The sequence below is a fragment of the Rhinatrema bivittatum genome, chromosome 9 (assembly GCF_901001135.1).
Source record: "Rhinatrema bivittatum chromosome 9, aRhiBiv1.1, whole genome shotgun sequence".
NCBI classification, from domain to species: domain Eukaryota; kingdom Metazoa; phylum Chordata; class Amphibia; order Gymnophiona; family Rhinatrematidae; genus Rhinatrema; species Rhinatrema bivittatum.
The window spans coordinates 230191445-230212243 of NC_042623.1; the positions used below are offsets into that span (position 1 = coordinate 230191445).

Consider the following 20799-nt stretch of genomic DNA (forward strand, 5'->3'; position numbering starts at 1 on the left):
TTTGTGTGTGTTTTATCATACATTGCTTCAGCCTTGTGTGTGAAGAGATTAATAAATTTTATTAAATGAAAATGAAATTAAATGAACCTCTCAACTCTTCCTACTACTCCCCTTTGTATTTATTTATATTTGATATTCTTCCTTTTCCTAGGAAAGTTACAAATCTGATTACAAAGAAATATGTGAATTGCAGTGCTTTTGTCAGGGTGCAGGGAAGGGACATAAAAACATAAAATAAAATTCATAAAACTGTATCAGCCCAAATCATGCTTGCTGTTAGGACTGTAATCATGCCCATTCTGTGCAGGCTACCCCAGCCTTTCTTAAAGTCCTGATGTAGTGCTACCACCATTCTCTGCCCACTGGCCCTCTACAGGTTCAGGAGACACAGCAAACACTGGAGGCCACGCCTTAATTTCTTCCACCTATCCTTACCGATGGGCTCTGGGTCTAGCCCAAGCATGTTTAAATTCTGTCATATCTTTTGCTTGCCACTACCTCTGCTGGTAGGCTATTCCATGCATCTACCACCCTCTCAGTAATTTTCTCATGGTTTCCTCAGAACTTTCCTTCCTGTCCAAGTTCTCCTACGCAATGAGCCCTGTTTAATCTTAACTTTAAACTAATGGAGAAATTACTTACCTGATAATTTCATTTTCCTTAGTGTAGACAGATGGACTCAGGACAAATGGGTATAGTGTACTCCTGACAGTAGATGGGAGATGGAGTCAGATTTCAAAGCTGACGTCAGCCTACATATACCCGTGCAGGAAGCTTAGCTCTTCAGTATTCTCCTCGAAAAGCAATTGTGGATATATGTGTGTTTTAATAACTTGATTAACTTGGTTAACTTGATTAACTAGGACTGGTTAAACTGATTTCCAAATTGGAGACCTCCAGTGCACTCAACCGAAAAACGCCGACACCTGGCAACTATGGGTGTCTTGAACTAGGGGTAATACCTGGTTTACCCGTGCTTGTCTTGTTCTCGGGGATTGTCACCCGAGGTTTCCGGATTTTGGGGCAGCCATGGACGGGATGCTGAGTCCATCTGTCTACACTAAGAAAAACGAAATTATCAGGTAAGTAATTTCTCCATTTCCTAGCGTGTAGCAGATGGATTCAGGACCAATGGGATATACAAAAGCTACTCCCGAACAGGGTGGAAGGCTGCCCGTGGCCCACTTAGTACTTCCCTTGCAAAGGTTGTGTCCTCCCGGGCCTGGACATCCAGGCAGTAGAACCTGGAGAAGGTATGTATGGAGGACCACGTCACCACCCGACAGATCTCGGCAGGAGACAGTGTCTTGGTTTCCACCAGGACACTGCCTGGGCCCTTGTAGAATGGGCCTTGACTTGTAGAGGTGGAGGCTTTCCTGCCTCTACGTAGGCCGCCTTGATTACTTCTTTGATCCAGCGGGCTATGGTTGCCTGCGAGGCCGCTTCCCCTTGTTTCTTCCCGCTATGAAGGACGAATAAGTGGTCCGTCTTTCATACGGATTCCGATCTTTCCAGGTATCGGATTAGGAGTCTGCTGACATTTAGATGGCAAAGACGGCATGAGTCTTTTGAGTCCTTATGTTCATCTGGAGATGGTAGTGATATGTTTGGTTTAGATGAAATTGAGAAACTACCTTTGGAAGAAAAGAGTGGACGGTACGTAGTTGTGTGGATCCCGGTTCTCGACAGGATAGGGCTTGAAGCTCAGAGATGCGATGGGCTGAACATATTGCCACTAGGAATGCAGTCATCAAGGTCAGGAGCCGTAGTGACAGACCGTGAGTAGGTCTGAAGGAAGCTCCCGGTAGGAAGTCTAGTACTAGATTGAGATTCCACAGGGGCACCGGCCACATTAATGGTGGTCGGATTTGTTTGACCCCTCTCAGGAAGCGGGAAACATCTGGATGGGTTGATAGACTGATGCCGTCCACTTTGGCTCTGAAGCAGGCCAGCACAGCCACCTGAACCTTGAGGGAGTTGAGAGACAACCCCTTCTTCAAGCCGTCTTGCAGAAATTCCAGGATCATGGGGATTTTGACTGTCCGCAGGAGGATCTCACGGTCCTCACACCAGGCTTTGAATATTCTCCATATTTGTATGTAAGCTAGAGACATGGAGAACTTGCGTGCTCGGAGCAAGGTGTCAATCACTGCCTTAGAGTATCCACTCTTCTTCAGGTGAGTCCTCTCAATGGCCAGACCATAAGAGAGAATCGAGTTGGGTCTTTGTGGATGATCAGTCCTTGCCGGAGAAGGTCCCTGTGTGGAGGTAGGCACAGAGGGTTCCCCACAAGGAGTCTTCACATGTCTGTGTACCATGGCCTTCTTGGCCACTCCGGGGCCACTAGATGTACTATCCCCCTGTGGTTTCTATCTTGCAGATGATCCCGCCTAGTAGTGGCCATGGGGGAAAAGCATACAGCAGGTCTTTCTGTGGCCAGGTCTGGACGAGGGCATCAATTCCACGGGAGTGCGGTTCTCGTCTGTGGCTGAAGAACTTGGGAACTTGGGCGTTGGACCGGGTTGCCAGGAGATCCACCCCTGGGGTTCCCCAGTGGTTTACTATCAACTGGAAGGCTGTGGTCGACAGCGTCCATTTCCCTGGGTCTAGACTCTCTCTGCTGAGGTAGTCCGCAGTGATGTCTTTTCTCACGATGTGGGCGACTGAGATCCCTTGTAGGTTTGCTTCCACCCATGCCATTATGGGGTCTATTTCCAGGGACACCTGTTGGCTTCTGGTTCCTCCCTGGTGATGTAGGCAATTGCTGTGGCGTTGTCCGACATGACTCTGACAGATTCGCCCCAGAATCTGTGACTGAATCATAGGCAGGCTAGTCTGACTGCTCGGGCTTCCAGTCTGTTTATGTTACATCCCGACTCTTCCTTGCCCATTGCCCCTGGGCCGTCAGTTCCTGGGAGTGGGCTTCCCACCCTCGCAGGCTCACATCTGTGGTGAGCAAGATGCAGATCAGTGGGGATAGTCTTACTCCCTTGCTCAGATATTCTTCCTGTAGGCACCATTGGAGCTGGGTCCGAACCTCTGCCGGTAGCTGGAGGTGAACGGAGTACTTCTGGGACATCGGGTTCCATCGTGACAGTAGGGAATGTTGTAGTGGGTGCATGTGGGCCCTTGCCCATGGGACGACTTCTAGGGTTGATGTCATGAGACTGAGGACTTGGAGGTAGTCCCACACCTTGGGGCGAGCATAGTTCAACAGTTTTTGCAACTGGTCCATCAGTTTCCTTCTCCTTGTAGGGGGAAAAACAACCTTGTCTTGTCTGGTGTCGAACCGGACTCCCATATACTCTAGCGATTGGGAGGGCTGCAGGCAGCTCTTGGCTGTGTTGACGACCCACCCAAGATTCTGCAGTAGATTCTTGACTCTGGTGGTCGCCTGGTAACTTTCCTCTTGAGATTTTGCTCTGATCAGCCAATTGTCCAGATACGGATGTTCGAGGATTCCTTCTTTCCTCAGTGTCGCTGCCACTACCACCATGATTTTGGTGAACGTCTGAGGAGCAGTAGCTAGTCCGAAGGGTATCGCCCGGAACTGGTAATGATGGTCCAGTATTGCAAAGCGTAGGAAGCGCTGATGGTCGTGATGGACAGAGATGTGGAGATAGGCTTCGGACAGATCTAGAGAAGTCAGGAATTCTCCTGGTTGTACTGCCCTTATGACTGAACGTAGGGTTTCCATGCGGAAGTGTGGTACCCTCAGGTAGTGATTGATGGTCTTTAGGTCCAGGATGGGCCTAAACATCCCCTCCCTTCTTGGGGTTGATAAAATAGATGGAATAGTGACCAGTATTTTGTTGGTGCTTGGGCACTGTGGTTATTGTCTTTAGGCTGAGTAGTTTTGTCAGTGTGGTTTCCACTGCTGTTCTCTTGGAGAGGGAGTGACACGGTGATCTCACAAATTTGTCTGGAGGGATGCTGTGGAAGTCCAGGTAGTATCCCTCTCGAATGATGGGTAGGACCCACTTGTCCGACGTTATCTTCACCCATCTTTGGTAGAAGAGGGAAAGTCTGCCCCCTATGGCTTATTTCTGTGGATGGGTCTGTTGATTTTCATTGTCGGGTGCGGCTGGGGCCTGTACCTGAGCCTGCTCCCCTCTTGTTGTGTCTGTTCCGAGCACCTGGCCCCTGCCTGAGGGGCCAGGTGCTTGCCCCTCAGGCAGGGGCCAAGCACCTGGCCCCTGCCTGAGGGGCAAGGTGCTTGGTATTATTTGTTCTTGTATGGTCTGAAGCGCTGGGTTCCTCTGCCCTTGGTTCTTTGGGGGCAGGAGAGCTGATTTCTCTTGTTCCTGTCCTCCGGTAAACGAGGCACTGGAGATTCGCCCCATTTGTTGGCTAGCTTCTCTAATTCAATCCCGAACAGGAGAGATCCTTTAAAAGGCATTCTCGTGAGGTTCGTTTTGGAGGTCGCGTCGGCTGAACAATTTCGGAGCCATAGTTGTCTTCTGGCTGACACTATGGAAGAGACGCCCCTGGCTGAGGTGCGTAGCAGGTTGGAGGTCGCATCCGTGAGGAAGGATATCGCCGATTCTAATGTTTCAGCAGAGGTGGTTGCATCTCTGGAGAGAAGCAAACAGACACCTGTCATCACTGCGCAGCAGGAAGCGATCTGCAGGGTCATTGCTGCAACATCAAATGACCGTTTAAGGATGGATTCCTGATTATCTATCCTGGGCATCCTTGAGTGCAGCTCCTCCTTCGACTGGGATGGTCGTGTGCTTTGAGATAGCGCAGACCATGGCGTCCACTTTTGGGAACCGTAGGAGTTCTTTGGCCGTGGGTTCCAGGGGGTATAGGGGTTCTAAGGCCTGTCCTCCTTTGAATCTGGCTTCCGGAGCATTCCATTCCAGGTCAATAAGTTGTTGTACAGCCTGTAGTATTGGGAAATAGCATGAGGCTTGATGGAAGGAGAACAGAACGGGGTTTGTCTTTGGCTCCGCTGTGGTACTCGCGCCTGGTATGGCCAGCGTCTTCAGGGACAGAGACACGAGGGCTAGCAACTCGTTTTTGGAGAAGAATCGCAGCATGGTTCGGTATGGTTCCATCCCTGGAGGAATTTCCCCTTCCTCCAGGGAGTCAGTCTCATCTTCCAAGGTGTCTGTGTCCCCTAAGGGGAGGCTTTTGCTTGGATGGGGGCACGTCTCGGGAGGTCCAAGAAGTGCTTGGAAGGTCTTGCGCTTCTGGTGGAGACTGGGGCTGTGTCGCAGGCGGTACCGATTGCGCCTGGACAAAGGTTTGCAGCCCTTTAAAGAATTCCACCCAGGAAAAGATCCCTGGGTCCATATTGAATCCAGTGGAGGCCCCCCGAGGTACCCACTTGAGTAGGGGCCGAGTCGGAGATACAGAGATCCGGGGTACTATCACTGGTGGAGCGGATCCCTTTACTGGCTGAGGGGGGCCTTGCTTCGGTTCCCCCTGAGTCTCTTCGCACTGAAGGCACAGGGCAGAGGCCACTTCAGGCTGTGCAGCTCTCAGGTGGCAGGCTGGGCAGAGGGCTTGTCCCTTGGCATTCTTGACCAGTGGTGCCATGATTTGTGCGCATGGAGTGGCTCAAAACTTGTTTGTGCGCGTAGGTGTGTGCGCCAGGAGACTTAGTTGTGCGCTCCCAGTGCGTTGACGATGTGCTTACAGGATGCAGAAGATGTGCATGCAGGCCGCTATTTGTGCTCTTTGCGGGGATGCGCGCGCCACTGCACGCACGGGCCTATCTGTGTGCCTGGCGCCGCTGTGCACAGAAGTTGGTTGTGCGCACGGCTCAGGTGAGCATACAATACGGTGGTCAAGGGGGGGAAATGGCACCAATGACCACACGGACAAGATGGCGACCCCCCCCCCCCCCCGGAGGGTCTCCATGTGTGAGGACCCTCGCACCGGATGGGGCTGCTCAACCCGACTTAACAGACGCCGGAAGGATGATCTGTGCGGCTAACCGAGCCTCACATACCGGAGACTTTAAGAGACTTTTCTACCAGGGGTCACGATTTAAAACTCGTGAGGAAGATTCAGAACCAATGTCAGGAAGTATTTCTTCACGGAGAGGGTGGTGGATGCCTGGAATACCCTTCCGGAGGAAGTGGTGAAGAACAGAACTGTGAAGTACTTCAAAGGGGCATGGGATAAACACTGTGGATCCATAAAGTCTAGAGGATGTGAATGAAGAATGGGTGGCTCGCGGAAATGACGGCTACTACCTGGAGATAATACCCTTATTCAATAAACCATACACACGGTTAATACTACTCCAACATTGCTCTAAGCTTCAACGGCAAGAGGTAATGTGGAAAAAAGGATTTCTATTCACAAAAAAAGCAGGGAGTAGCTTGCTTGTTACGGCGGTTACTACCCCCAAACCTAATAAGCCTGATGCTTCACTTTCAATGCATATCCAGCATAGCTCTCTGCTTCAACAGCAGGGGAGAAAGACTGATACTTCACGCATATCCAGCATAGCTCTCTGCTTCAATGGCAGGGGGAATGAAGAAAAGTGGATTTATATACAGACAACAACCAACAAGGACTGAATCGCATAGTCTGGGTAAACAAATAAGCATGGGTGTAGCTTGCATATTGCAGCGGTTACTACCCCTAATTAAGCTAGATATTCAATTAAATGCAATTCCATCACTGCTCTCTACATTAATGGCAGGGCTGGAAGGGAAATAGAACCAAAAGGTTACTAAGGGCCAAGAGTAACAGATAAGTATGAGAAAAGAGAAAAAAAAAAAAGAGTGCGAAAGCTTTCTGGGCAGACTGGATGGGCCATTTGGTCTTCTTCTGCAGTCATTTCTATGTTTCTATGTTACATTACCTTGTCTCGGCGCTTCCTGATCTCCGGCTGCAGGGGGAGAGGGAATTACCTTCACCGCCGTGCTCAGTATTGCACCTGCTGCCTCTCAGCCACTCTGGGGGTTAAGTCCACGCCGAGAACTGGCTACCAGACCAAGGCTTGCCTCTGAGGGATCTCGGAAATCACCTCAGGAATTCTCGACTGGGGGAGGGACCCTTAGGTATCACCGCAGGAGAGCGGGGCTCGTCTTGCAGAGGTAAGATTTCTTTCTTCTTTGGTTTGGATTTTCTAACACTGTGCAAGTGTGTGTAGGGTCCCTATCTGCTTAGGAGATGGAGAAATACTGAAGAGCTAAGCTTAATGCACGGGTATATGTAGGCTGACGTCAGCTTGAAATCTGACTCCGTCTCCAATCTATCAGGAGTACACTATACCCATTGGTCCTGAGTCCATCTGCTACACGCTAGGAAAATGCAGTTTGAATTCAATAGCCAAGCCTCTTCCTATGCTGTTAGAAAATTGCGACAAGCAGAGATCAGGTATAAACTATTGCAAATTCAAAGCAGATTTAGGGCTTCAGTGCCAAGTGCTTTCGTTTGCAACCACAGAGGCTCCCCCTCCCTTTTTTTTTTTTTTGTAATTTCCCTTCAGTTTAGTCCAGTAATTGCTAGGGATGTGCAAAGCCCAAACCTTTTGGTTCGGGCTTTGTTTTTGGCCCACCACAGGAAATATCGTATTTCCCGTGGTTTGGGCCTTTGAAATTCGGGGGGGGGACCCGAATTTCGGGTTAGTACGCACTAACCCGAAAGCGAAATTTTCCTGAAATTTTGGGAAAAATGTGTTTGGGTTTCTGGGTCCTGAACAAATGCACATCCCTAGTAATTGCAGTGAAAACCCTCAGGCAAGAGCCACAGACAACTAAAAATCTTGGTACACAGGGCTATGAATGCTCCCTCATAATAGGAACAGCACCGATGTAGAACTTTAAAAGAAACCATATTTATCTTACATCATCTTGTCAAACATTTAAAGAGAGAACAGCAGGTTCTTCTTACCTATGAAATTAAAAGTGAGGGTTGGAGGTATGTTTTAGTATGATAAAACAGGAAATGCATTTACAAGTCATTTTGGAGTGCTTTGAATGAACTGAGGAAAGAAAGGAGAGGTAAAGAGTCAAGGTGGCAAGAGAAAAGGGAAAATCTTCTTATACACATTTATAATCCGAAAGAGACCCATTCTAACCTGTAACCATCACTGTGCGAATGTTGGCTTTACTCAAATCTTCAAGAACAGCAGGGGTTTCTGGCTTCAGTTTATTTTGCATTATGATTAAACCCAAAAATTCCATGTTATTTTCAATAGCATCTCTGTAGCAAGGAAAAGAAAACATACATTTATAAGGATTTAAGAGGATTAATTTTAATTAAGACCAGAAGCAGGGATGTGGATTTTATTTTGTTTTGCTATAGATTCGTTTTATTGTATTGTAATGGTTTGTTTTTATGCTTTTATTGTATTTTGTTGTTGTACATTGCTTTGGAAGGTCTTATTGTAAGATCTGGAAAGCGATTTATACATTTTTATAAATAAAAAAATAAGAACAGGAGATTTTGGCTCCTCCAAGGATATACTGTATGCAAGATTCTCTAAAAAGCAAAACCAGTTTCAAGATGATGCAGGAGTTTTAATAATGAGAATTTTTACATTTCTTAGTGTCAGATGCAGCCAAAACATTCAACGTGTTTAAATTAATTTATGAGGAAATCAAAGCTGAACCTTGGCAAATCAAATTACTACCAGAGTGCTCTGTACAGCCTGAGGTTTCTCCAAGGATCTGGCCGTTAGTTACTAAGTAAAAGCGTTTTGGTTAAGAAAAAAGATAAAAAAACAAATAGAATACAGAAAGTAAAATTATAAATATGACATGGACTGTTTACAGATAGGGAAAGTACACCAGAACCTACCATTGGAATTTAGATCAGAGAGGGATCTATTGCTATTTAAGGAAAAAATTAAAGACCTAGCTGTTTCTGAAGAGTATAGTGGTGAGACTGATAGCCGAGATGGGAGGTTTAAGGAGAGAATAATCTGGCATTGGCAGCAGTCTTATAAAAGCAACAGGAGTTTGGTCCATGTTTATGTTGATTTGTGTTTTATGTTTCTATTATGGATTTTACTTTGTTACATTGAAATTTTGATTGTATTTATTATGTTGCTCACCACTTTGGGCGATTTTATCTGGAAGGCAGTACATGAAAGTATTTTATTTATACATATTTAAGTATAGTTCAGATAATACACAATTCTAAGCTGCTACCCTAAGACTGCAAACTGAGACTCTTATAAACAATTGTGTTGATTAGGAACATAACTATCTTATCCTCTTCAGCTTTAACATATTTTACTTTATGGGAAGCCATACATATAGATTAATGGGGTAAAAAGAACTGCTTAGTACATACAAGAGTTGCCATGTTATTCTTTTGATGCAATAACCAAGAAAAAAAGTTGAACAAATAGGACATTTAACGAAAGTGAAGTGCATATTGGAAATTACTTACCTGATAATTTTGTTTTCCTTAGTGTAGACAGATGGACTCAGGACCAATGGGTATAGTGTACTCCTGATAGCAGTTGGAGACGGAGTCAGATTTCAATCTGATGTCAGCCTACATATACCCATGCAGGAAGCACTGCTCTTCAGTATTCTCTTCGAAAAGCAATTGTGGATATATGTGTGTTTGAATAACTTTATTAACTTGGCTAACTTGATTAACTTGGACTGGTTGAACTGATTTCCATCTGGAGACCGCCAGTGCATTCAACCGAGAAACACCAACACCCAGCAACTATGGGTGTCTTAACTAGGGGTAAAGTCTGGCTTACCCGTGCTTTCCTTGCTCTTGGGGATTGTCACCCGAGGTTTCTGGAATTTGGGGCAGCCGTGGGCGGGATGCTGAGTCCATATGTCTACACTAAGGAAAACGAAATTATCAGGTAAGTAATATCTCAATTTCCTAGTGTGTAGCAGATGGACTCAGGACCAATGGGATGTACAAAAGCTACTCAGAGCATAGCTCTCTGCTTAAATGGCAGGGGAGCAAGTCTGATATTTCACTTTCAATGCATAGCCAGCATGGCTCTCTGCTTCAACGGCAGGGGGGAATGAAGAAAGGTGGATCTATATTAAGGCAACAATCAACAAGGACTGAATTACATAGTCTGAATAAACAGATAAGCACGGGTGTAGCTTGCTTATTGCGGTGGTTAATACCCCTAACTCAATTAAGCTATTTCACTTAGATGCAGTTCCGACACTGCTCTCTACATTAATGGCAGGGGTGGAAGGGAAATAGAATAAAAAAAGGTTACTAAGAGCCAAGAGAAACAGATAAGTATATGACAGAAAAAAAAAGTGCGAAAGCTTGCTGGGCAGACTGGATGGGCCATTTGGTCTTCTTCTGCCGTCATTTCTATGTTTCCCAAACTGGGTGGGAGGCTGCCCGTGGCCCACTTAGTACTGCCCTTGTGAATGCTGTGTCCTCCCTGGCCTGAACATCTAGGCGGTAAAACCTCGAGAAGGTGTGGATGGAGGACCACGTCGCCGCCCGACAGATCTCGGCACGTGACAGCATCTTAGTTTCTGCTCAGGACACTGCCTGGGCCCTTGTGGAATGGGCCTTGACTTGAAGAGGTGGAGGCTTGCCTGCCTCTATGTAGGCCGCCTTGATAACTTCTTTGATCAAGCGGGCTATGGTTGTCTGCGAGGCCGCTTCCCTTTATTCCCGCTGTGAAGGACGAATAGATGGTCCGTCTTTCGTAAGGACTCCGATCTTTCCAGATATCTGACTAGGAGTCTGCTGACGTTAAGATGGCATAGAAAAGAAAATTACTTCTTACCTGCTAATTTTCGTTCCTGTAGTACCAAGGATCAGTGCAGACGGTGGGTTATGTCTCCCGTCCAGCAGATGGAGTCAGACAAGGCTTCGAAGGGTGCTGCTATAAGGACATGTGCACCCTCACTAGGAGCTCAGTATAGAGAATATCAAAGCCAAAAAGAAAAACACGTATCAAGGCTGGATCAGGTTTAACGTACACGAAACAAATTCCAACTGAGGCAATGAAAGCCATAGAACTGAAAACTTGCAGAGCAAAACCAACCAACAGGCTCGGGAGTCGAACTAATCTCCAGAAGACGAGCATAAACCATAACGACAAACAGTGTGCTGTGAGTGGATCGAGCAGGGAAGAAAGTACCCCAGAAGAGAGACCCCCATAATTGAGAGGTGGGCGTCTGGACTGATCCTTGGTACTACAGGAAAGAAAATTAGCAGGTAAGAAGTAATTTTCTTTTCCCTGTACGTACCAGGATCAGTCCAGACGGTGGGATGTACCAAAGCTTCCCTACACCGGGTGGGCCCTTGAAGGCCCTGCTCGAATAACTTGGTCGCCAAAACATCCAGGGGCCGACGAGGACGGCAAATGCAGACGGTAATGCTGAGCGAAGGTATGCAGAGACTTCCAGGTCGCCGCGCGGCAGATCTCCTGGGAGGAGACGGACTGTACTTCAGCCCAGGATGCTGCCTGAGAACGGAGAGAGTGCGCCTTGATCCCCGAGGAGGATCCCTACCCGCACCTATGTAAGCTGTAACTATGGCTTCCTTAAGCCATTTTGCGATTGTCGTCTTCGAGGCCTGGGAACCCTTCCTTGGTCCCGACCACAATACAAACAAGTGGTCAGAGACTCGAAATTCATTAGTGACCTCCAAATAGCGAAGAAGAACACGCTTGACATCCAAAGAACGAAGGTGACACGATTCCCCCGCTGGGAAGGCCGGAAGCTCAACCGTCTGATTTAGGTGAAAAGACGAGACGACTTTGGGTAGAAAGGAGGGCACTGTGCGTAGCGAAACCCCGGAGTCTGTGAACCGGAGATAGGTTCTCTGCAGGAGAGCGCTTGAAGTTCCGAGATGCGGCGAGCGGAACTTATGGCCACCAGGAAGACAGTCTTGAGCGTGATATCCTTAATGGTGGCGTTTCGTTGGGGCTCGAAGGGGGGCCCCGCCAGGGACCTGAGCACCAAGTTAAGGCTCCAGGAAGGGAATGGATCCCTGACCGGAGGCTGCAAATGTTTCGCCCTTTTAAGGAAACGGGCGATATCCGGCTGTCCCAAGAGAGATGAATGAGCAGCATACTGAAGAAGCGAGCCCAGAGCAGCGACCTGAACTCTCAAGGAATTGTAGGCGAGTCCTTTGTCCAAACCGTCTTGAAGGAACGCCAGAATCTGAGGGACGGAGGCCCTTGAGGTATGGGTATCATGCGCTGTGCACCGAGCCTCAAAGACCTTCCAGACCCGCACATATTAAGGTGTCGAGGTTTTCCGTGCCCTGAGGAGAGTTGAGACTACTGCATCGGGGTATCCCTTTGCTGCGGAGATGGCGCCGTTCAAAAGCCAGGCCGCAAGACAGAAGCCTTCTGCCTGGTCGAAAAATACCGGTCCCTGATGAAGCAGTCGCGGAAGATGGTCCAGCCGTAACAGGCCGTCCACTGCCAGGTGGAGGAGATCTGCAAACCAAGGACGCCGTGGCCAGTCGGGGGCCACCAGAATGACGGGCCCCTGATGAAGTTCTATTCTCCGAAGGACCTTGCCCACTAGGGGCCAGGGGGGAAAAACGTAGAGTAGAACATGGTCCGGCCAGGGGAGCACTAGAGCGTCCACTCCTTCCACACCCTGCTCTCGCCGGCGGCTGAAGAACCAAGTTGCTTTGGTGTTGAGGGACGTCGCCATGAGGTCCATTCGTGGCGTCCCCCAGCGATGGTGAAGGAGATGCATGGCTTCGGAAAGCGACCACTCCCAAGGGTCCAGTTGCTGACGACTCAGGTAGTTGGCCTGAATGTTGTCTACGCCCGCGATGTGTGACGCTACCAGGCGCGCTAGATGCTTCTCCGCCCACGACATTAGGAGGGCAGCTTCGATCGCCACGTGCCGGCTCTTCCTGCCTCCTTGGCGATTGATATACGCTACGGTCATCACCGCTCGATTCCATAGCAATGGTAAGAAGTGCATGAGGGCCAGCAGCACCGCCCTTGTTTCCAGGCGATTTATCGGCCAGGCCGCTTGTTCCTTCGTCCACAGCCCCTGTGCGGAACTCCGGTTGCATACTGCCCCCCAGCCGGACAGGCTGGCATCGGTGGTAACCACCCAATCCAGTGTCTCTAGAGATACCCCTTGGGCCAGATGACGTGGCTCCAGCCACCAGTCCAGGCTGTCCTTGACAGACAGAGGAAGCGGAAGCACCAGCTGGTAATCCTGAGAGACTGGTTTCCAGCGAGAGAGAAGAGACGCTTGCAGGGGGCGGAAGTGTGCGAAGGCGCATGGGACAAGATCGATCGTGGAGGCCATAGACCCCAGGACCTGCAGATAGTGTGGAAAGAAGGCAAAACGATTACCGGCATGGTTAAAAGGGGAGGTGAAAGAAGCTATTTTAGCCAAAAGATCTTCATTCAAAAATTGGAAGAAGGATCCAACAGAAGAAAATAGGATAAAGCATAAACATTGGCAAGTTAAATGAAAGACATTGATAAGACAGGCTAAGAGAGAATTTGAAAAGAAGTTGGCTGTAGAGGCAAAAACTCACAGTAAAAACTTTTTAAAATATATCCAAAGCAGAAAGCCTGTGAGGGAGTCAGTTGGACCGTTAGATGATCGAGGGGTTAAAGGGGCACTTAGAGAAGATAAGGCCATCGCGGAAAGATTAAATGATTTCTTTGCTTCGGAGTTTACTGAAGAGGATGTTGGGGAGGTACCCGTGATGGAGAAGGTTTTCATGGGTAATGATTCAGATGGAATGAATCAAATCACGGTGAACATAGAAGATGTGGTAGGCCTGATTGACAAACTGAATAGTAAATCACTTGGACCGGATGGTATACACCCCAGAGTTCTGAAGGAACTAAAAAATGAAATTTCAGACCTATTAGTAAAAATTTGTAACTTATCATTAAAATCATCCATTGTAACTGAAGACTGGAGGATAGCAAATGTAACCCCAATATTTAAAAAGGGCTCCAAGGGCGATCCGGGAAACTACAGACCGGTTAGCCTGACTTCAGTGCCAGGAAAAATAGTGGAAAGTATTCTAAACATCAAAATCACAGAACATATAGAAAGACATGGTTTAATGGAACAAAATCAGCATGGCTTTACCCAGGGCAAGTCTTGCCTCACAAATCTGCTTCACTTTTTTGAAGGAGTTAAACATGTGGATAAAGGTGAACCGGTAGATATAGTATACTTGGATTTTCAGAAGGCGTTTAACAAAGTTCTTCATGAGAGGCTTCTAGGAAAAGTAAAAAGTCATGGGATAGGTGGCGATGTCCTTTCGTGGATTGCAAACTGGCTAAAAGACAGGAAACAGAGAGTAGGATTAAATGGACAATTTTCTCAGTGGAAGGGAGTGGACAGTGGAGTGCCTCAGGGATCTGTATTGGGACCCTTACTTTTCAATATATTTATAAATGATCTGGAAAGAAATACGACGAGTGAGATAATCAAATTTGCAGATGACACAAAATTGTTCAGAGTAGTTAAATCACAAGCAGATTGTGATAAATTGCAGGAAGACCTTGTGAGACTGGAAAATTGGGCATCCAAATGGCAGATGAAATTTAATGTGGATAAGTGCAAGGTGATGCATATAGGGAAAAATAACCCATGCTATAATTACACAATGTTGGGTTCCATATTAGGTGTTACAACCCAAGAAAGAAATCTAGGTGTCATAGTGGATAACACATTGAAATCGTCGGTTCAGTGTGCTGCGGCAGTCAAAAAAGCAAACAGAATGTTGAGAATTATTAGAAAGGGAATGGTGAATAAAACGGAAAATGTCATAATGCCTCTGTATCGCTCCATGGTGAGACTGCACCTTGAATACTGTGTACAATTCTGGTCGCCGCATCTCAAATAAGATATAATTGCGATGGAGAAGGTACAGAGAAGGGCTACCAAAATGATAAGGGGAATGGAACAACTCCCCTATGAGGAAAGACTAAAGAGGTTAGGACTTTTCAGCTTGGAGAAGAGACGGCTGAGGGGGGATATGATAGAGATGTTCAAAATCATGATAGGTCTAGAACGGGTAGATGTGAATCTGTTATTTACTCTTTCAGATAGTAGAAAGACTAGGGGGCACTCCATGAAGTTAGCATGGGGCACATTTAAAACTAATCGGAGAAAGTTCTTTTTTACTCAACGCACAATTAAACTCTGGAATTTGTTGCCAGAGGACGTGGTTAGTGCAGTTAGTATAGCTGTGTTTAAAAAAGGATTGGATAAGTTCTTGGAGGAGAAGTCCATTACCTGCTATTAAGTTCACTTAGAGAATAGCCACTGCCATTAGCAATGGTAACATGGAATAGACTTAGTTTTTGGGTACTTGCCGGGTTCTTATCGCCTGGATTGGCCACTGTTGGAAACAGAATGCTGGGCTTGATGGACCCTTGGTCTGACCCAGTATGGCATTTTCTTATGTTCTTATAGTCCCAAGACGTGGGATCCGGTAACACAGAAGAACGCTGTACTTGGTCCCGGAGTGATTGAGCCTTGTCCGGGCGTAGAAAGTCTTTGCCTTGAAGCGTGTCGAAGTGCGCACCTAAAAAATCCAAGTGTTGCGAAGGGGTGAGAGAGCTCTTGGCAAAATTCACCACCCAGCCCAGGGACCGTAGGAGGTGAACCACCCTGGAGACCACCGACTGGCCCTGTGAGAAGGACTTCGCCCGGATGAGCCAGTTGTCCAGGTAGGGATGAACTAGGATCCCCTCCCACCTCAGAGCAGCCGCAACCACCACCATGATTTTCGTGAACGTCCGCGGAGCGGTCGCTAAACTGAAGGAGAGAGCTTGGAACTGATAGTGCCGGTTCAAGATCTTGAAGCGGAGAAACCTGTGATGTGCTTTCAGAATGGGGATGTGGAGATAAGCCTCCGTCAGGTCGAGGGAGGCAAGGAATTCCCCTTGATGTACCGCAGCAATCACGGAACACAGGGTCTGGTCTCCATGCGGAAATGGAGGGCCCTTAGGGACTTGTTGATCTCCTTGAGATCCAGAATTGGGCGGAAGGAGCTGTCCTTCTTGGGCACAACGAAGTAAATGGAATAATGGCCTGAGCCCACCTCTCCGAAGGGGACGGGCGCAATGGCCCCGAGGCTCAGGAGCCTGTCCAAGGTCTGTTGCACCGCCAGTCTCTTGAGGCTCAATCCGCAAGGTGAGAAGAGAAACCTGTCCCTCGGGCGGCGGACAAACTCCAAAGCGTAGCCGTTCTTTAAGATGTCTAGGACCCACTGGTCCGAGGTGATGCGAGCCCACTCCTCGTAAAAATGAGAAATTCATCCTCCGATCCGCGGCGTCGAGGAGTGGGCGGGCACGGCATCATTGAGTGGGCTTGGACGAGGCACCCTGACTCGTCCCCTCCCGAGCGGGCCTGCGACCGCGAAAGGGACTGGGCCAGGACTGTGATCTGGAAGACGGGGTCCGGGGCCCCTGCTGGTTGTAGCCGCCCAGGAGCGGGATCTGGAAGGAGTAAAAGTCCTGAAATTCCGCTGTCGGTCCTCTGGCAGCTTGTGGACTGAGTTCTCCCCCAGAGATTTGATGATCTGGTCGAGGTCTTCACCGAAGAGGAAATTGCCCTTGAAAGGGAGAGACCCAAGACTGGACTTGGAGGAGGTAACCGCCAACCAGTTGCGAGCCATAGGAGGCGGAATGCTGACACCGCGGAGACCATGGATCGCGCCAGGACGCGGAACAAATCATACAAGGCGAGTCCACCCTCGGGACCTTAATCAACTCCAGGAAATCCTCCGGGAGCGGATACAGCTTGTCCATGGCGCGGCCGACCCTAAGGGATGCCTCGGGAGTATCTCACTCCCGGGCTAACAATTGTAGAAAAGTGGGATGAGTGGGGAAAGCCTGGGAGTGAGGGCGCAGACCGGCTAAGAGCGGGTCCCCCTTCCTGGCCGAGGAGGTGACAACTGGGACCGGGGGCGCTGGCGGCTCTGGTGGAGGGTCGAGGTCCAACTCCTGGAGGATCTGCGGGATAAGGTCCTCAAGCTCCTCCTTCCGAAAGATGCGTAGGACCCGCGGGTCATCGCACTCCAGTTGTGCCCCCGAGGTCGGGTCATCTGGATGAAACGGGGGATCCCCCCAGTATCGGGGGCAGATCCCGCCCCCCCTGCTGAGCCCGGGGTCCCCTGCAGAGCCTCCGTTGATCTGGGCACCTTGGGGGGAGGCGGGCCCGGGCTGGGCGCCCTAGGAACCTCCAGGCGCTGTAAATAAGCATTGTGCATCAGCACAATGAACTCCGGGGAAAAGGGTGTGGGGCCCCAGGTGACACACCCGAAGCCCGGAGCGAGCCGAGCCGCGGCCAGAGGCGCGGTCCAGCAGCCCAGAGGTGCCCTCCCCACCAGGGAGGCACCCGGAACAGACTCCCTCCCGAGAGAGCATCGACCCCGGCTCGCCACAGACAGAGCAGTGGGACGGCTGCGGCATGCCGACAGGCAGCTGGGGGAGGGGCGAGCCACGGGGGGGGGGGGGGCGGAGAGGAGCGAAAAACGCCACGGGAGAATGGGGAAGCAGTCCTACCCTCCCCCGGGTGCCCTCGGAGCAGCAGGGGAATGCCCCTCCCTGCTGCAGCAGCCCCGGGGAATGAAACTTCGCGGGGCTAGCACCACCAGCTTTTCCCCATCAGGAGCAGCTAGAGCTGGAAAAGAAAACCTTACAAGGAAAAAAAGAATTCAACACTTACCCCAAAGAGAAAGCGAGAGAGAGAGAGAGAGAGACTGAAAGCAGCCCTGCCTGCAAGCTCCGTGAGAGGAACTGACAACACTCCTCCCTCTTTTACTTTTTTTTTTTTTTTTTAACAAAAACTTTCTGACACACTTTCTGGTTCACACTTTCTGACAACTCTAACACACACCTTGATCCAGCCTGAGGATAACACACCAAATGAAAGAAAAAAAAAGAAATCCTTCATGGAGGGGAAGCACCAGGTTCCCCTACTCACATCTGCTGGAGTCAGAGATAAACTGAGCTCCTAGTGAGGGTGCACATGTCCTTATAGCAGCACCCTTCGAAGCCTTGTCTGACTCCATCTGCTGGATGGGAGACATAACCCACCGTCTGGACTGATCCTGGTACGTACAGGGAAGGCGTGAGTCTTTTGAGTCCTTATGGTCGTCTGGAGATGGCAATGAGATGGTTTGGTTTAGATGGAAATGAGAAACCACCTTTGGAAGGAAGGAGGGGACCAGTGTGGAGCTGTATGGATCCCGGTGTGAATCTAAGGAATGGTTCCCAACAGGATAGTGCTTGAAGTTCGGAGATGCGATGGGCTGAACATATTGCCACCAGGAATAAAGTCTTCAAGGTGAGAAGCCGTAGTGATAGCCGCGGGCTGTCTGAGTAGGTCTGAAGGAAGCTCCCGCTAGGAGGTCTAGTACTAGATTGAGATTCCATGGGGGCACTGGCCACTTTAATGGTGGTCGGATTTCCTGACCCCTCTCAGGAAACAGGAAACGTCTGGATGGGATGAAAGACTGATGCCATCCACAGGCCAGCGTGGCCACCTGAACCTTGATGGAGTTGAGAGACAACTCCTTCTTCAAGTCGTCCTGCAGAAATTCCAGGATCATGGGGATTTGGACTGCCTGCGGAAGGATGTCGCGGTCCTCACACCAGGTTTCGAATATTCTCCATATTCGTATATAAGTTAGAGACGTGAAAAACTTGCATGCTGAGAGCAAGGTGTCAATCACTGCCCTCGAGTATCCGCTCTTCTTCAGGCAAGTCAATGGCCAGACCGTAAGAGAGAATCGAGTTGGGTCTTCGTGGAGGATCGGTCCTTGCTGGAGCAGGTCCCTGTGTGAGGGTAGACACAGAGTGTTCCCTGCAAGAAGTTTTCGCATGTCTGCATACCATGGCCTTCTTGGCCAGTCCAGGGACACTAGAAGTACTAGCCCCGTGTGGTGTTCTATCTTGCGGATGATCCCGCCCAGTGGTGGCCATGGGGGAAAAGTGTACAGCAGGTCTTCCTGTGGCCAGGTCTGGACGAGGGCATCGATTCCACGGGATTGCGGTTCTCATCTGTGGCTGAAGAACTTGGGAACTTGGGCATTGGACCGGGTTGCTAGAAGGTCCATGGCTGGTGTTCCCCAGCGTTTTACTATCAACCGGAAGGCTGTGGTCGACAGCATCCATTCCCCTGGGTCTAGACTCTGTTTAGGTAATCCACAGTGACGTTGTCTTTTCCCGCTATGTGGGTGGCTGAGATCCCTTGTAGGTTTGCTTCCGCCCACGCCATTATGGGGTCTATTTCCAGGGACACTTGTTGGCTTTTGGTTTCTCCCTGGCGGTTGATGTAGGCAACTGTTGTGGCGTTGTTTGACATGACTGACCGATTCGTCCTGGAGTCTGTGACTGCATCGAAGGCAGGCTAGCCTGACTGCCCGGGCTTCCAGTCGGTAAATGTTCCATCCCGACTCTTACTTGTCCCATTGCCCCTGGGCCGTCAGTTCCTGGCAGTGGGCTCCCCACCCTCGTAGACTCGCATCCGTGGTGAGCAAGACCCAGATCGGTGGAGTTAGCCTTACTCCCTTGCTCAGAAGGTCTTCTTGTAGCCACCATTGGAGTTGGGTCTGCACCTCTGCCGGTAGCTGGAAGCGAACATGGGACATCGGGTTCCATCGCGACAGTAGGGAACGCTGTAGTGGTCGCATGTGGGCCCTTGCCCATGGGATGAATTCTAGTGTTGATGTCTTGAGGCCGAAGACTTGGAGGTAGTCCCATACCTTGGGGCGAAAACAGGTCAACAGGTTTCGCCACTGGTCCATCAGTTTCCTTCTCCTTGTAAGGGGAAGAACGACCTTTTCTTGTTTGGTATCGAACCGGACTCCCAGGTATTCTAGTGATTGGGAGGGCTGCAGGCGGCTCTTGGTTGTGTTGACGACCCACCCGAGATTCTGCAGTAGATTCTTGACTCTGCTTGTCACCTGGTGACTTTCCTCTGGAGATTTTGCCCTGATCAGCCAATCGCCCAGATATAGATGTACGAGGATTCCTTCTTTCCTCAGTGTCGCCGACACTACAACCATGATCTTGGTGAACATCCGAGGGGCAGTAGCTAGTCCGAAGGGTAGCGCCGGAACTGGTAGTGATGGTCCAGTATCATGAAGCGTAGAAAGTGCTGAAGTTCGTGATGGACCAGGATGTGGAGATAGGCTTCTGACAGATCCAGAGAGGTCAGAAATTCTCCAGACTGTACTGCCCTTATGACTGAGCGTAGGTTTTCCATATGGAAGTGTGGTATCCTCAGGTAGCGATTGACGGACTTGAGGTCCAGGATGGGCTAGAACGTTCCCTGTTTCTTGGGGACGATAAAATAGATGGAATAGTGCCCAGTATTTTGTTGGTGCGTGGGCACCGGTGCTATCGCCCTTAGGCCGAGTAATTTTGTCAGTGTGGTTTCCACCCCGTCCTCTTGGAGGGGGCGTGGCACGGTGATTTCACAAATTTGTCTGGAGGGATACTGTGGAAGTCCAGGTAGTATCCCTCTCAAATGATGGTTAGGACCCACTTGTCCGACGTTATCTCGACCCATCTTTGATAGAATAGGGCAAGCCTGCCCTCTATGGCTTCTTCCTGTGGATGTGTCTGTTGATTCTCATTGTGGGGTGCAGCTGGGGCCTGTACCTGAGCCGGCTCCCCTCTTGTTGTGTCTGTTCTGAAAGGACTGGCCCCTGCCTGCAGGGCAAGGTGCTTGGTATGTGTTTTTGTACGGTCAAACGCTGGGATCCTCTGCCCTTGGACCTTCGGGGAGAGGGGCGTTGGTTTCTTTTCTTCTTGTCCTCTGGTAACCGAGTTACTGGGGATTCGCCCCATTTGTCGGCTAACTTCTCCAGTTCGCTTCCAAACAAGAGGGCTCCTTTAAAAGGCATTCTCGTGAG

General features: G+C 49.4%; 1 protein-coding gene across 8 annotated transcripts in view; it reads right to left on the bottom strand.

Annotated features, from left to right (window-relative positions):
* The window catches only part of ATP13A3 (ATPase 13A3), a 535999-nt gene that overhangs the window by 199876 nt on the left and 315324 nt on the right, over positions 1–20799 (bottom strand). For all 8 annotated transcript variants that reach the window (XM_029615360.1, XM_029615358.1, XM_029615363.1 and 5 more), the window contains one exon: positions 8045–8169. In XM_029615360.1, the coding sequence (XP_029471220.1) occupies positions 8045–8169 (125 nt within the window). The remainder of the gene's footprint in view (positions 1–8044; positions 8170–20799) is intronic.